We start from the raw sequence: 11,839 nt of genomic DNA on the forward strand, positions 1-11,839 counted from the left end.
GTGGCTCCAATGCCTGGCCCTGTGGTCAAATCCATGCCAGTGTGTGTGTGGCCTGCGGCCCCAGGGTTGGACGTTCAGCATGTTGAGTTGAGAACACGCTTTCCACTGGAGAAGATTTTGTAACTGTCACAGAGATCTGGCCAGGAAAATAATTGGCTTTGGGATTTTTGCCTATAAATGGAGCTGGGGGGGCGGATCCCCATGGGAGGGTGAATGAGTGCTGGGCGAGGGGCGGTGTCTCTTTCCTGTTGGCGCCCGGTGGCAGAGGCTCGGCTCAGATAGACCCCTGGCTGGGCCAGGGAGGGTCAGTATGCCTTGGGTGACAGTCCAATTTTAAGATAGAGGACTGTGACCGAGATCCCCCTGTAAGACCCTGCTGCAACTCAGGGGACCCCACTTCTCTCCCCTCTGTGTCCCTTGGTGACCTTGGCCACACTCCGGTGCTCCCTAGGCCACGGGAACAGTTCTTAGCTAGGCGGCTGGTCTCGGCTCTCCTCAGGCCGGCGGGAGCCTGGGGTGGGGATGGGATGGGAGTGGGGTAATGAGGGGAGTGACTGCCTTTCTCCTGTTCCTCCGGGCCGCCTCTGCTCCTGTCCTACAGATACTTACAGGGCACTGCTGTGTGTGCCCAAGCCCTTGAGACCTGGGGCGTCTGACCTGGGTCTGATGGGGGCGGGAAGGCAGAACCCAGGGAGTTGATGAGGCTGGAGGCCCTGTGAGAAATGGGGGCCTGGGTCCAGCGGCGGCGGGGGGGGAAGATGGGTGTGTGCGGGGCCCCCCCGGGCAGAGCAGGGGAGTGCTGGAGAGGAGGAGGGGCCCCCAGGAGTGGCTGCCGCCCTGTCTTGCTCCCCCAGCCCTGGCTTCTTCCCCTCCTAGGGTTTGTTTGGGCAACTCAACGGCCTGCTGCTGATTTATGGGACGTTCCGCTGCATTTTATCTGCCCAGAAGTGTTTCCGCAGTTCCTTTGAAGTAGAAGAGGGTGTTGGGGTCAGAAGCGCCACCCCAGGGCTGTAGTGATGCAGAGGGTCCAGAAGCCAAGGTTTCTGCTCAGCGGGACCAGGGGGCCTCCGCTGGATTGAGCGTGACCCCTGGGTCCCCCCGCCTCTGGGTCCAGCCCCAGCTTCTGCGCGGCTCCGCTTTGCCCCGAGGGGAACCACCTAAGGCCACATAGGTGCTTGTTCATTCATTCACTCACTCACTCATTCCGTAATTCATTCATTCCTGCTTCCCCCTCCTGAGCGTGCCCTGGGCATTCATTAGTCACGAGCCCGGCTGCGCTGGCGCCTGTGGATACAGGGGGTGAGGCCCAGGGCTCCCACCTACGAGCTGCTTTCTGGCGGCGGAGGCTCACGGGCAGCGTGTCAGAGCGCTCTGCAGGCTCACACCTTGGGCAGCCCCAGCCCCGTGGAGGCGGGAGGACTTCCCCGAGGACGTGGGCCCCAGGGGCTGCAGAGGCCGTTCCCCAGGCCATTCGGGGACCAGTGCAGGGTGCTGGAGCAGAGGAACGAGGGGGGCGGGGCGGGGCGAGCCACGCTCCCATTCACTCACCTGTCTATTCAGCCATGCAAGAAACGTTTATAAAATACACAGCAGGGAGCGAAACGAAGCCCCTGGCCTCGTGGCTCTGACACTTGAACAGAGAGATGGACGTCAACGGCTACTGATGAAAGTGGCAGTGAGATAAAATTGGGGTGGGGGCGGAGGGAGGGTGCACAGGCCGGGCCTCCAGGCAGGTGTGAGGAACAGAGCGGAGGGAACCCACGGAGGGAGCCCTGCCTGGACCGGGCAGGGGTGTCTCGTCCAGCGGTCCGAGGACCTGACGGGAGCATCCTCGGCCCCCTCAGCCCAGCCCCTCGCCCCTCACCTCTAACCCCTCTCCCCTTCTCTCTCACGCAGCAGGCAGGCTCCGGAGAGTTCCGGACACTGCGGAAAGGCTTCTCCCCGTACCACTCGGAGTCCCAGCTCTCCAGCCTGCCGCCCTCCTACCAGGATGCCCTGCAGAATGTAAGTGTCCCTCTCCCAAGAGCCCCACTGTTCCCATGTGGACCGCCCACCTCCGGAAGTGGAGGGGTGAGGCTCAGACCGGCTGGTGACCTGCCCAGGGCACGAGGATGGTCCACGGCTGAGCTGGGATTGGGATCCTCAGCTTCTGCCCGAGCTGCTTCCAGGGCAAGGCTTGGACGGCGCCTGGGCTCCCGACCCTTGACCCTCCACCCTCGACCCTTAGAACCTTGTAAGGGCCCGGCGTGGTGGTGAGAGGTGGGGGCCCAACTTGGGATACCGTTGCCGGCAGTGCAGGCTGGGGCAGAGGCCACGCGGCCCAGCCGCTGTCTGTCTGTGCAACTCGTCCGCCTCTGTCACTCCTTGGACACAGCAGGGAGTGGCTGCCCTGTGTGTACGTGAGGGCGACTACCCCAGACTTTATAACGGAGGTGGGGGAGGAGCTCAAGTTTATGACCGTGGGCTTCCGTTATCATCAGGGCGCCTCCAAGGTGATCCTGGCTTCTCGCCTGGGCTCTGACCTGCCCTGGGTGGGACAGGGAGGGCAGCGTGCGGCCAGCTCCCTGGGATGTGCATGCCCGGCTCAGGACTGCTCCCTGTGGGTGAATGTGCCCGTCATCCCTCTGTGACCGAGGGATGTATTCTTGTATTCAGAATACGCAGATCTACAGAAGCAGAAAGTACATTAGTGGTTGCCAGGGGCTGGCAGGAGGCGGGAGGAGGTGATGAAAACGTTCTGTTGGATGACTGTACAAATCTGTGAATGTGCAAAAACTACCTCCCAAGAAGCACGCGTTCGCATGAGCTCTGTAGATGTTTATTGAGCATCTGCTACGTGCAGGGCCGTGCTGGGCGCTCTCCACACACAGAAGCCCTGCAGCAAGGCAGGGACTTGGTGAGAAGTCCCCACGGAACAGATGAGAAACCGAGCTGGCCTGAGGTCCCTTGCAAGGTGGGCCTGGACTCTCCCCCAGGGTCCCAGCCCGGCTGTCTCCCTTCCATCCCAGCCAGCAAGGGCAGCCCCGGGGTTCCTCCCTGGGCCTCTGCGCTGGCAGGAGCAGGCCGATGCTGCCGCTGGCTGCTGGCCGAGCGCTCTGCTGTTTCTCTTCTGAGGCCCTCGCACCTTCTCCAGGAATGTAGCTAGCTGCTGACGCTGTGCAGGCAGCAAAGCCTGCTGATGACAGATAATCCAAATATTTATCCAGGAGCCCCGTGGCTGAATGAGGCTCCATGATGAAGGGCTCTCAAAGCCCAGCATTGCATTGCCCCCACAGGAGCGGCTCCCCCAGCCCTTCATACCCTCTGCCCTCTGTTCATTCTGATTGACTGTGGGAATCCTAACAGCTCACGGGACAGGGCACTGAAGACTTCTTGGTGAGCTGCAAACTGTAAAGTGCTGTGCAAGCCTGGCTGGCTCCTAGGACCTGCAGATGGGAGCAGAGGGAGCTCACTCCCCGAGGCTGAGCCCCTGAGGCCTTGACAGTGCTAGCGGAGGGCATGAGTCTTCCGGAAGGCTTCCTGGAGGAGGCCTTAGGAGGGGCTCCCTGTGCTGTCTTTAGGCTGCCTGCGTGCCATGGGCTGTCACCCCCTTTGGAGGGAAGGAAGCTGAGGCCCACTGGGGTGGGGTGGGGTGGGGTGGGGTGGGGTGGGACGGTTTGCCAGGGTCGCATGGCTAGTGCGTACCAGCACCAGGCCGAGCTGGGCTTGGAGGCCGGGTGCCGGCGTGCAGCACGAGGCCGCGGGCAGGTTGTTGGGGCAGATGGAGAGGGTGATGGTGTCTTGTGGGAGGGGCAGCCACAGAGGCTGCTGAGGAGGCAGTAGAGGGGCCGGAGCTGAGGTGGGAGTTCAGAGGCCAGGCCCCTTGGGACGTTCATAGGGCGCTGAGCCCTTGCTGGGCCCTGGAGGGCCCGTGGGTCCACAGGGAGAGGAGGTTTGTGTGGGGGGACCCCCTGTGCTCTGATGCTGCCGGGGGCCTCGTCTCTTCCACAGCTACGTGTGGGCACATTTTCTGTAAGGCTACCTGCATGTCCACATGTCAGAGAATCCCGGGGTGAAGCAGGTGACCCTGTGGGGTGGGGACACCTCCTCCCTGCCCAGCTGGATGTCCCCACCCTCCCCGACCCCATCCCTACCCACTTCTCCCACCCACTGCCTGTCAGTGGAGCGAGCAACGGAGGTTGTACCCATCAGGGTCTGAGAGGAGGAGGCTTTTGACAGCTCCCTCGGGGAAACTGGTTTCCCTACTTTTTTTTGGTCAGTTGACTATATTTAAGTGTCCATTTCAGTGGATTTTAGAATCTTCACAGATTTGTGCAGTCATCGCAGCAGAACATTCTCATCACCCTGGAAAGAAACCCCGTGCTCCTTAGCAGTCCCTCCCCGCAGCCCCCCGCCCCCAGCCCCTTGGCAACCGCTAATCTACTTGCTGCCTCTCCGCATTTGCCTTTTCTGGATATTTCATATAAACCGGAATCATAAAACATGCCATTCTTTGTGACTGGCTTCTTTCACTGAGCACCGCGTTTCTGAGATTCGTCCACATCGTAGCCTGTGTCAGACCTTCATTGCTTTTTATTGTCAAATTTTATTGTCCACATAAATTTGGACAGAGTTTTATGTGCAACAGCTGTGTGGGTGCCCCACATCTTGTGTGTCGTTCATCAGTTGCTGTGCATTGGTTTGTTTCCATTTTCTGCCTGTTGTGACTCGTGCTGCTCTGAACACCCCTGCACGGGCACGTGTGTGGACGCCTGTGTTCAGTGCTCTTGGGAGCACCTCCCCGCTTTTGGCTCCAGCGCTGGAGTCCCACAGACCCGGGGGGGAGGCTCGGCCCCCTGGTTTACTAGCTCTGTGGCCTTGGCAAGTCGTGCAGCCTCCCCTTACTCATCTGTAAAGTGGGAGCATAGAAAGACAGCGTCTGCGCAGAGGGTGGCAAGCGGCACTCCGTGGGCTGCTCTGCTCCGAGTGGGCTCTTAGGAGGTCGGGGGGAGGCGTCACCGGGCTTTCCAGGCTGTGGTCCTCCTGCCATGGCAGGCCTGCAGGGGTGAGCTGGGTTTGGGAAATGCTCTAAAGGTCGCGGTCCTGACCGCTGTCCGGTGGTGGCTTCAGTCGCAGGAAGCCGCGGCTACGCTCTCATTAGCACCTGCCGTCTGTTTGGTGGGGTGGCCCAGGAAGCGGTTGGATTGCACGGCCTATCGTGGCCACTCCTAGTCTTTGCTTCAGAATCGGCCCCCTTACAGTGCGGGCGGTCAGGGAGCCCCAGGCGCAGACAGGACCTGAGGCCAGAGGAGCCCAGGGCCAGGCGCCTTCCTGGGCTGTACTTGTGTGCGGTCGCCCCCTGCTGGCCTTTAGTGGGGAGGGCAGCCTTCTGCCTCAGGGTGCGCACCTATGTGTGTGTGACCCACCCGGCACCTGTCTCCCAGAAGCCGCTTTGGTTTCCCCCGCATGACACACCCGGCCGGGATCCAGAGACCGGGCAGCCTGGGCCAGAGTTAGGGAAACAGCATCCCAGGCTCTCCATACAGCCTGGGACACAGGGACTCTAGCTGTCGTGCAGACAAGGAAACCGAGGTGCAGAGTGGGTCGGGCCTGCCTGGAGAACCCTGCCCAAGCCCAGCTCTGCCGGACATCAAGGCTGTGGGGTCTGGCCTCTGCCTGGAGCCAAGAGCAGGGCGAGCCTGCGAGGCCCTGGGATCAGGTCCGGGCCACGCGGGCCGGTGGGGATTGGGCAGAGGGTGGCTGCTGGTGGTGGAAGATTCCAGGCCCCGAGGGTCCCCGCACAGCGTGGCCTGGCTGGGCAGGGTCCCAGGGCGATGGCCCCATCAGCCGAGCTCACTGAGTTGGCCTGGTCTCTGGAGGGGTCATCGGGGGCCACCGACGGAGAAGGAAACCAAGACTCAGAGACAGGAAGGTTGCCCAAGGACGCCAGGGTCTCCCCTTCACGCACGTGGTGTTCTTGGTGTTCAATCTCTGCCTTCCAGCATCCGCCGGTTCCCCTTGGGTCCCCTCCCAGCGTCTCCTGACCTCCCGGCTCCTGCCGCCCCGCGGTTGCATCGGCCTCCTTGTGTGTGGGCTCCTTCTGTGCGGCCCTGATCCCTTCTTGACCTTGCTCTGGGGCCGGGGTCGCCGCTGCCGCCCCAGCCAAAAGCCCTGCCTTCCGCCCCATGGACACCTGGCCAGCCGGGGAGAAGCCGGGCAGACAGACACTTGGCTTCCGACACGGGCGGGCAGAGGGCCAGGGAGTGGGTCCCTTCCTCTCCCGGCCTGCCTCCCGGCCCCTCAGGCTGATGTGGGTGGTGGGCACATGGTTGCCAATTAGGGTGTTGGCAGAAAGAGGTGGCACTGTTCCTGGGTGGCCGGACAGAACTGGGAGGGTCAGGGCTGGAAGCCCCAGGAATGCCCTGGGGGGTGGAGGCCGGGGAGGGAGAGAGACCTTAGGAGGCAGGCCGCCTGGGGCTGGAGCCCAGGTCCTTCGCACCTTCCCGGGTGACCGGCAAAACAGACAGCAGACCTTCCCTGTGGGCTGTTGAGAGGAGCCTGCGGGATGTGTGTGGGGAGTCCCGATGCTGCCCCCCGGCCTCACGCCCAGCCTCCTCTCCCCCGTCACCTCCACCCCCATTTCCTCCCGCCTGGGCCCTGGCCCCGCAGACGCAGTGCCCTCTCCCAGCTGCTGGCATACCTGTGGCTGCCACCTGGGAGCCAGCCCGGGCGAGCTGAGACGCACTTCCTTCCCACAGGGCCCGGCCTGCACGGTTCCCGAGCTGTCCCCGCCGCCCTCGGGCGGCTACAGCTCTGCGGGACAGAAGCCCGAGGCTGTCGTACACGCGATGAAGGTGAGGGCCAGGCCCTGCCGCTCCCTCGGGGGCCCCCAGATCCTGCTGCACTTCAGGAGCCTGTGACCTTGGACCCCACGTTTGCCCTTTCTGAGCCTGGGGGCAGCTGAGCGGCAGGGCAGGGACTTTGGTCTCTGGGTGGCCGTGGCTGCCTGGAGCACCGTGGTGTGGGGATTCCGCGGGGTGCTGGGTAGCGGCCAGGGAAGCTGAGGCCTGGGGGAGGTGGGGGGAGGGTTGGCACTCCCCAGGGTCGGGGATGGGGGTTGGGGGGTGAGGCTCAGGCCTCCCAGGCCCACTCTCCTCCTGTGCCCTGTTCAGGGCCTCCGGGTACGCCCTGCGGTGCATCTCCCACCATGGCATCCCCATCCCTTCACGTGTATGCGCGCCGCGGATGCAGTGCACGGTCCCTCGGGTGTGAGGCCTGGCACGGCTGCACAGACACGGCACACTCGCGCCTGTGCGGGCGGTGACCGGGACACACCCCTGACGTGCATGAGCCGGGCCGCCCTGAGGCCCAAGTGGGGGCCCGGGGGCGGAGTGAGTCCCCCCGTGTGACAGTGGTCCCTACCCCGCCTGTCCTCCTTGCTCCCGCGTGACCTGTCTTCAGCTCTGCCCCCGATGCTGACAGGGGGTGCTGCTTCCCTCGTGCAGCGTCCCCAGTGTCGCTGTACCGCAGGGGGAGGACGCGAAGCGGGGAAGGACCACCTGGCCCTTAGGCCTCTCCATGCCCCTGTTCCCTGCACACCACCCCTCCGTCCCGGGACCCCACGGCTCCCGTTTGCCGGGGCTCAGGGCGACCTGCCTGAGGCCTGCCTGGTGGCTTCCGCCCCTGACCCTGGGCCCTGTCCCCTGCAGGTCCTAGAGGTACATGAGAACCTGGACCGGCAGCTCCAGGACAGCTGTGAGGAGGACCTGAGTGAGAAGGAGAAGGCCATCGTCCGAGAGATGTGCAACGTGAGCCTCCTGGGGCCGGGCCGGGGGTGACCTGGGGGGGTGGGCCCTGTGTGGCCATTACTCCCCCAGGAGGGGCCGGTGACCTGGGGGGCTGGGAGCGGGTGCTGGGGCTTCGGGAGCCCTGGCCTCTCTTTGTCCACTTGACTTCCTCCCCCCTCCCACCTCCCTTCCCTCTTCCCTTCCCCTCCCCTCCCCCTTTCCTTTTCCTCCCCTCCCTCTCTCTCCTTTCCCCTCCTTCTTTCCTTCCCCCCTTCCCTCCCCAAGAACAGGGTCCCTGATCTCTGGTCTTGCTCGCCCCATTTATCCTGACCCTTGGCCCCTGTCCCCTGATGTCTGTCTGGCTCCCAGCCTCCCAGCATGCTGGTGCCCCTGCTGGCTGCCAGCGCACAGGTGCTGTTCACGGGGGTGCAGGTGGAACGCTCCATTCTGCAGGATGCCCCACCCTGGAGCTAGCTGCCTTGGCTTTTGGAAGCTGGGCTTCTCTGGGTCTTTGGGGAGGCAGAGCGTCATCCCCCGACCCGCCTGGCCAATACGCATGGTCTCCTTGGACTCGTGAGGGAGCCAGCAGGGAAGGTGGATCACGGGGTGCACCTGGGCCTCGCTTGGGATGAGGTGCCCCGAATCCCCCTCCTCTGCCGCCTCCTGGGTCTGTAGGCCCCACTGGACAGCCGCGAGGCCAAGTCTGCCCCCAGATGTGACCTGCTCGGGGTGGGAGGTGTGGTTGTGAAGGGTGGACGTGCAAAGACGTACTCTGAGGGTCTCTGGGCCTCACGCGGCCTCCGTGTCCCCTCCTGGCCCCATGGCTCTCGGGACGCAGGTGATTCTGAAGAGCGATGGGGCAGTCTGTGCGCACAGGCCCCTGGGCAGGCTTGGGATGGGCCCTCCACTCACAGCTCGCCCCTCCCCACAGGTGGTCTGGAGAAAACTGGGAGATGCCGCCAGCTCCAAGCCCTCCATCCGGCAGCACCTGTCTGGAAACCAGTTCAAAGGGCCTTTGTAGGGCCGTTCCCCTGTGGACGTGGACTGGCCCTGCCTGGGGTCCCCAGACGTGGGCAGGCCCTCGCGCCGAGCCACTGTCTTCTTTTTCCGTGGTGAATTGTACATAGGACGCTGCCTGCTGTGGCCTGGCTGCCGGGGGTGCGACTCCTTTTCCCACCTCTCACACACCAGCAAACCGGGAAGACTATTCCCCACAGCAGAGCGGCCTGGACAACCTCGTTCCTGCTCAGGGGCCTGGGCTCTGGGCTCCATTGGCGAGAGGCTGAGGCTGCTCAGAGATGTCCGGCCCAGGAACCGTGCCGGGCTGTGCCCAGCCTTGGTGGAGGGGCACCTCATCAAGACCTCCATCCCCGGCTGCCACCTGTGCTGGACAGAGGCCGCTGGCAGCTGGACTGATGCACGGGGCACCACTTCTGACCCGCCTGCTGTGGCCTGAACACTGGCTCCATAAGCAGTGGGTCCCCAGAGTCGTGGACGAGGAAACTCACCCGCGGCCCTTCCTCTGGCCCCAGGGCCCAGCCTCCCCGCTGCCAGGCTCTGCTTGTTTTTAGAGTTCACGCCCCTACCCCTAGCCACACACTCTGCAGTGTCCCCTCACCCTGTCCTAGGCTGTGCCCTATCCTTTTGGGTCCCTCCTGCCCAGGGCCCGAGGCACCTCCATTTCTGTGCTTCGCATCATGGGCTGTGTGGAATCTCTGGGCTGGGCCTCTCTCTCTGCATGGGTGGCACCGGGCCGTGGCCAGGCCTCTGCTCAGGAACGGTTGCCCCCCGGAGCTTGGACCCCTCTTGGATCACTGTGGACGGAGTCGCGTGGCCGTAGGTGAAGGAGTTCTGCCCTCCTTGGGAGGAGCCCTGCTTGGCTCTGGTTTTCATTTTCCTGTGTGACCCTCAGCAAGTCACTCAGCCTCTCTGGGCCCCTGGTCGGGAAAGGAGGGCTCAGAGGTTCGAGGCCATCAGCTCTAGTCAGCCTGTATCCTCACTCACAGCACGCGAGCCAACGGGGTCCTCCTGCTGGAGAGGCGGCTGGTGGGTGGGCTGGGAGGGGCGGAGGCCCCAGCTGAGTTCCGCTGCCTTGCTGCCTCCTCTCGGTGGACGGTCACCTCCCTTCCTGAGCCTCAGAGTCCTCCCCTGCAGAGTGGGCAGCCTAAGGTCCTCCTTGCGGGGCTCTGGGGATCAAGTAAGACCTTCAGTGTAAAAGGATCGTGTATAAACTGTAAAGCGAGACATGTAAATTTTAAAGTTTGTGTGCGAGGGCAGTGAGGCCCCGAGGGCGTAAGTGATCAGTGGCGTATCACAGACGAGATCCCAGAGCCTGGGGGGCGGGGACAGGCCGCTGTTGTAACCAGCCCCCCGTCCACCCGCTGTCTGCAGTTCCTCCCCCATCGCTGGACTCCAGTGGTCATTAGAGCTCTGTGCGCGGGCGAGCGAAGAGCCCGAGAGGCTGGCTTGGCACCGGACAGGCCTCATCCGAGGCTCACGCGAGGGATGGGGACCAGGTGAGGGGACGGACGAGGCTGCCCCGTCCCTCTCCCCAGCGGGGACGCTGAGCCGTCCCCACCGCCTGTCTGCCATCGGCACCCTTGGGTCGACACTCAGGGGAAAGGCCCGCGGCCCTCACTGTGCCCGAGGAGTGCTGAACGGGTGCCGGTGACGGCGTCGGGCACGGCCCTCTTGTCCTGGGTGTTACAGGAAGCTATGGGCTCTCTGGAAGGAGCTGGTCCCTAGGTCATGTGGTGAGTTCCCTGTCATTAGGGGTGTGCACTTGGAGCTGGGTGAACATCCTTGGTCATGTTCTGGGTGACTTCTGCCCGGGTGGGCAGTCAGCTGGAGGGCAGAGGCCCCCTCCCGGGTCCTGGAGTCCAAAGAACCATGGAGCAGCTCGAGGGGGGGTCTGGGTCTCTTGGGTGGGAGCCACATCTGAGAACCCGTGTGTCACGTCTGGGTCAGGCTGGCTTGGCCACCACTGAAAATAAGCAATAAGTCAGGTGTCCTGGTGACTGCAGGTCTCCTGCAAACTGACCCAGGGAAGAACAGCCTCCAAGGGACCTTTCCCTGCCAGAGGGAGGTGACCCTGTCCCCTAGTGCTGCGGTGGCGTCTGGGGAGTGGGTCAGGCGTTCCCTCCAGAAGCAGCCTCCCGCCCGCCATGGAGGCAGCACCAGCCGGTGCCTCCATGACGTCTCCTTCCTGCCCCTGCCTGTGTCCCGGAGCCAGCACTGCATGGGAATGGCTTTTGAGGGCAGAATCGTACCTGTGACGGCATCTCTTTTAACGTAAGCTGTCGAAAAGCCTGCAGCGCCTCTGCGCGCCCCACGCCGGCCTGGGGCCCAGCGGCAGCGGGAGCCCACGGCTGGGAGGAGGGTCCCGGGGGCCAGCTCGGGGTGAGTCCCTGCTCTGCCACTAGCAGGGAGTGTGCAGGGGGTGACACCGGCGAACCTCCCATCTGGAGCGTCAGCTCTGAGAGCTCGTGGTGGGGTGTTGCTGAACCTGATGTCCTTTCATAAACACACCGTTTCTAGCGCCCGAAGCCCTGTGTGACACCTGTGCTGTGGCTTCCTTTCCCACTGTGATGGATGTCACCCTTCCAGCCTCATCCCAGGTGGCCAAGCCCATCCTGGAGTCGGAATCCACTGAGCACGTTTTTATCCAAAAGTTATTAGCCACACATCAGTGTTGTTTAAAGAGAAAAAAGTGACCTTTTTTTTTTTCTTGAAAACTTGAGAGGAAACAATACATACTACTGACTTTTTTTTTTTTAAGAAACAAAGGAAATGCATGATTGCAGAGCGGGAGAGGTGTATATTTTTCATAACGTGGGGGAAGTACTTGTGCTGCTCTCTGGGAATGGGCGGACCGCCTGGCCCCTGGCCCCAGGCCGGCAGCCGCGCTCTATCTACCTTCTGTCGGATGTGACCGCCCGAGTACTGGGGCCGCCCCCTCCCCAGCTCTGGGCAGAGCTGGGAGCCCTGGACTCCTGTGCCCGTTTCTACCTTCTATTGAACCACTTTGATTTGGGGAGAGAAAAAAAATTAGAACTTTTTGATAGTGTGGTAAA

At 63.0% G+C, this 11,839-nt stretch overlaps 1 protein-coding gene across 4 annotated transcripts in view; it reads left to right on the forward strand.

Moving 5' to 3' along the window:
* CCDC85C (coiled-coil domain containing 85C) overlaps positions 1-11,820 on the forward strand; it is an 83,349-nt gene extending 71,529 nt beyond the window's left edge. The window contains exons 3-6 of one of the 4 annotated variants that reach the window (XM_060163257.1): positions 1,900-2,004; positions 6,738-6,833; positions 7,689-7,787; positions 8,698-11,820. In XM_060163257.1, the coding sequence (XP_060019240.1) occupies positions 1,900-2,004; positions 6,738-6,833; positions 7,689-7,787; positions 8,698-8,787 (390 nt within the window). In that variant the 3' untranslated portion in view covers positions 8,788-11,820. Of the gene's footprint in view, positions 1-1,896; positions 2,005-6,737; positions 6,834-7,688; positions 7,788-8,697 lie in introns of all 4 variants that reach the window. The other 3 variants (XM_060163168.1, XM_060163428.1, XM_060163347.1) reach the window with 3 other exon arrangements.
* The last annotated feature ends 19 nt before the right edge of the window (positions 11,821-11,839 follow it).

Source organism: Lagenorhynchus albirostris, chromosome 1, assembly GCF_949774975.1.
Source record: "Lagenorhynchus albirostris chromosome 1, mLagAlb1.1, whole genome shotgun sequence".
NCBI lineage: Eukaryota > Metazoa > Chordata > Mammalia > Artiodactyla > Delphinidae > Lagenorhynchus > Lagenorhynchus albirostris.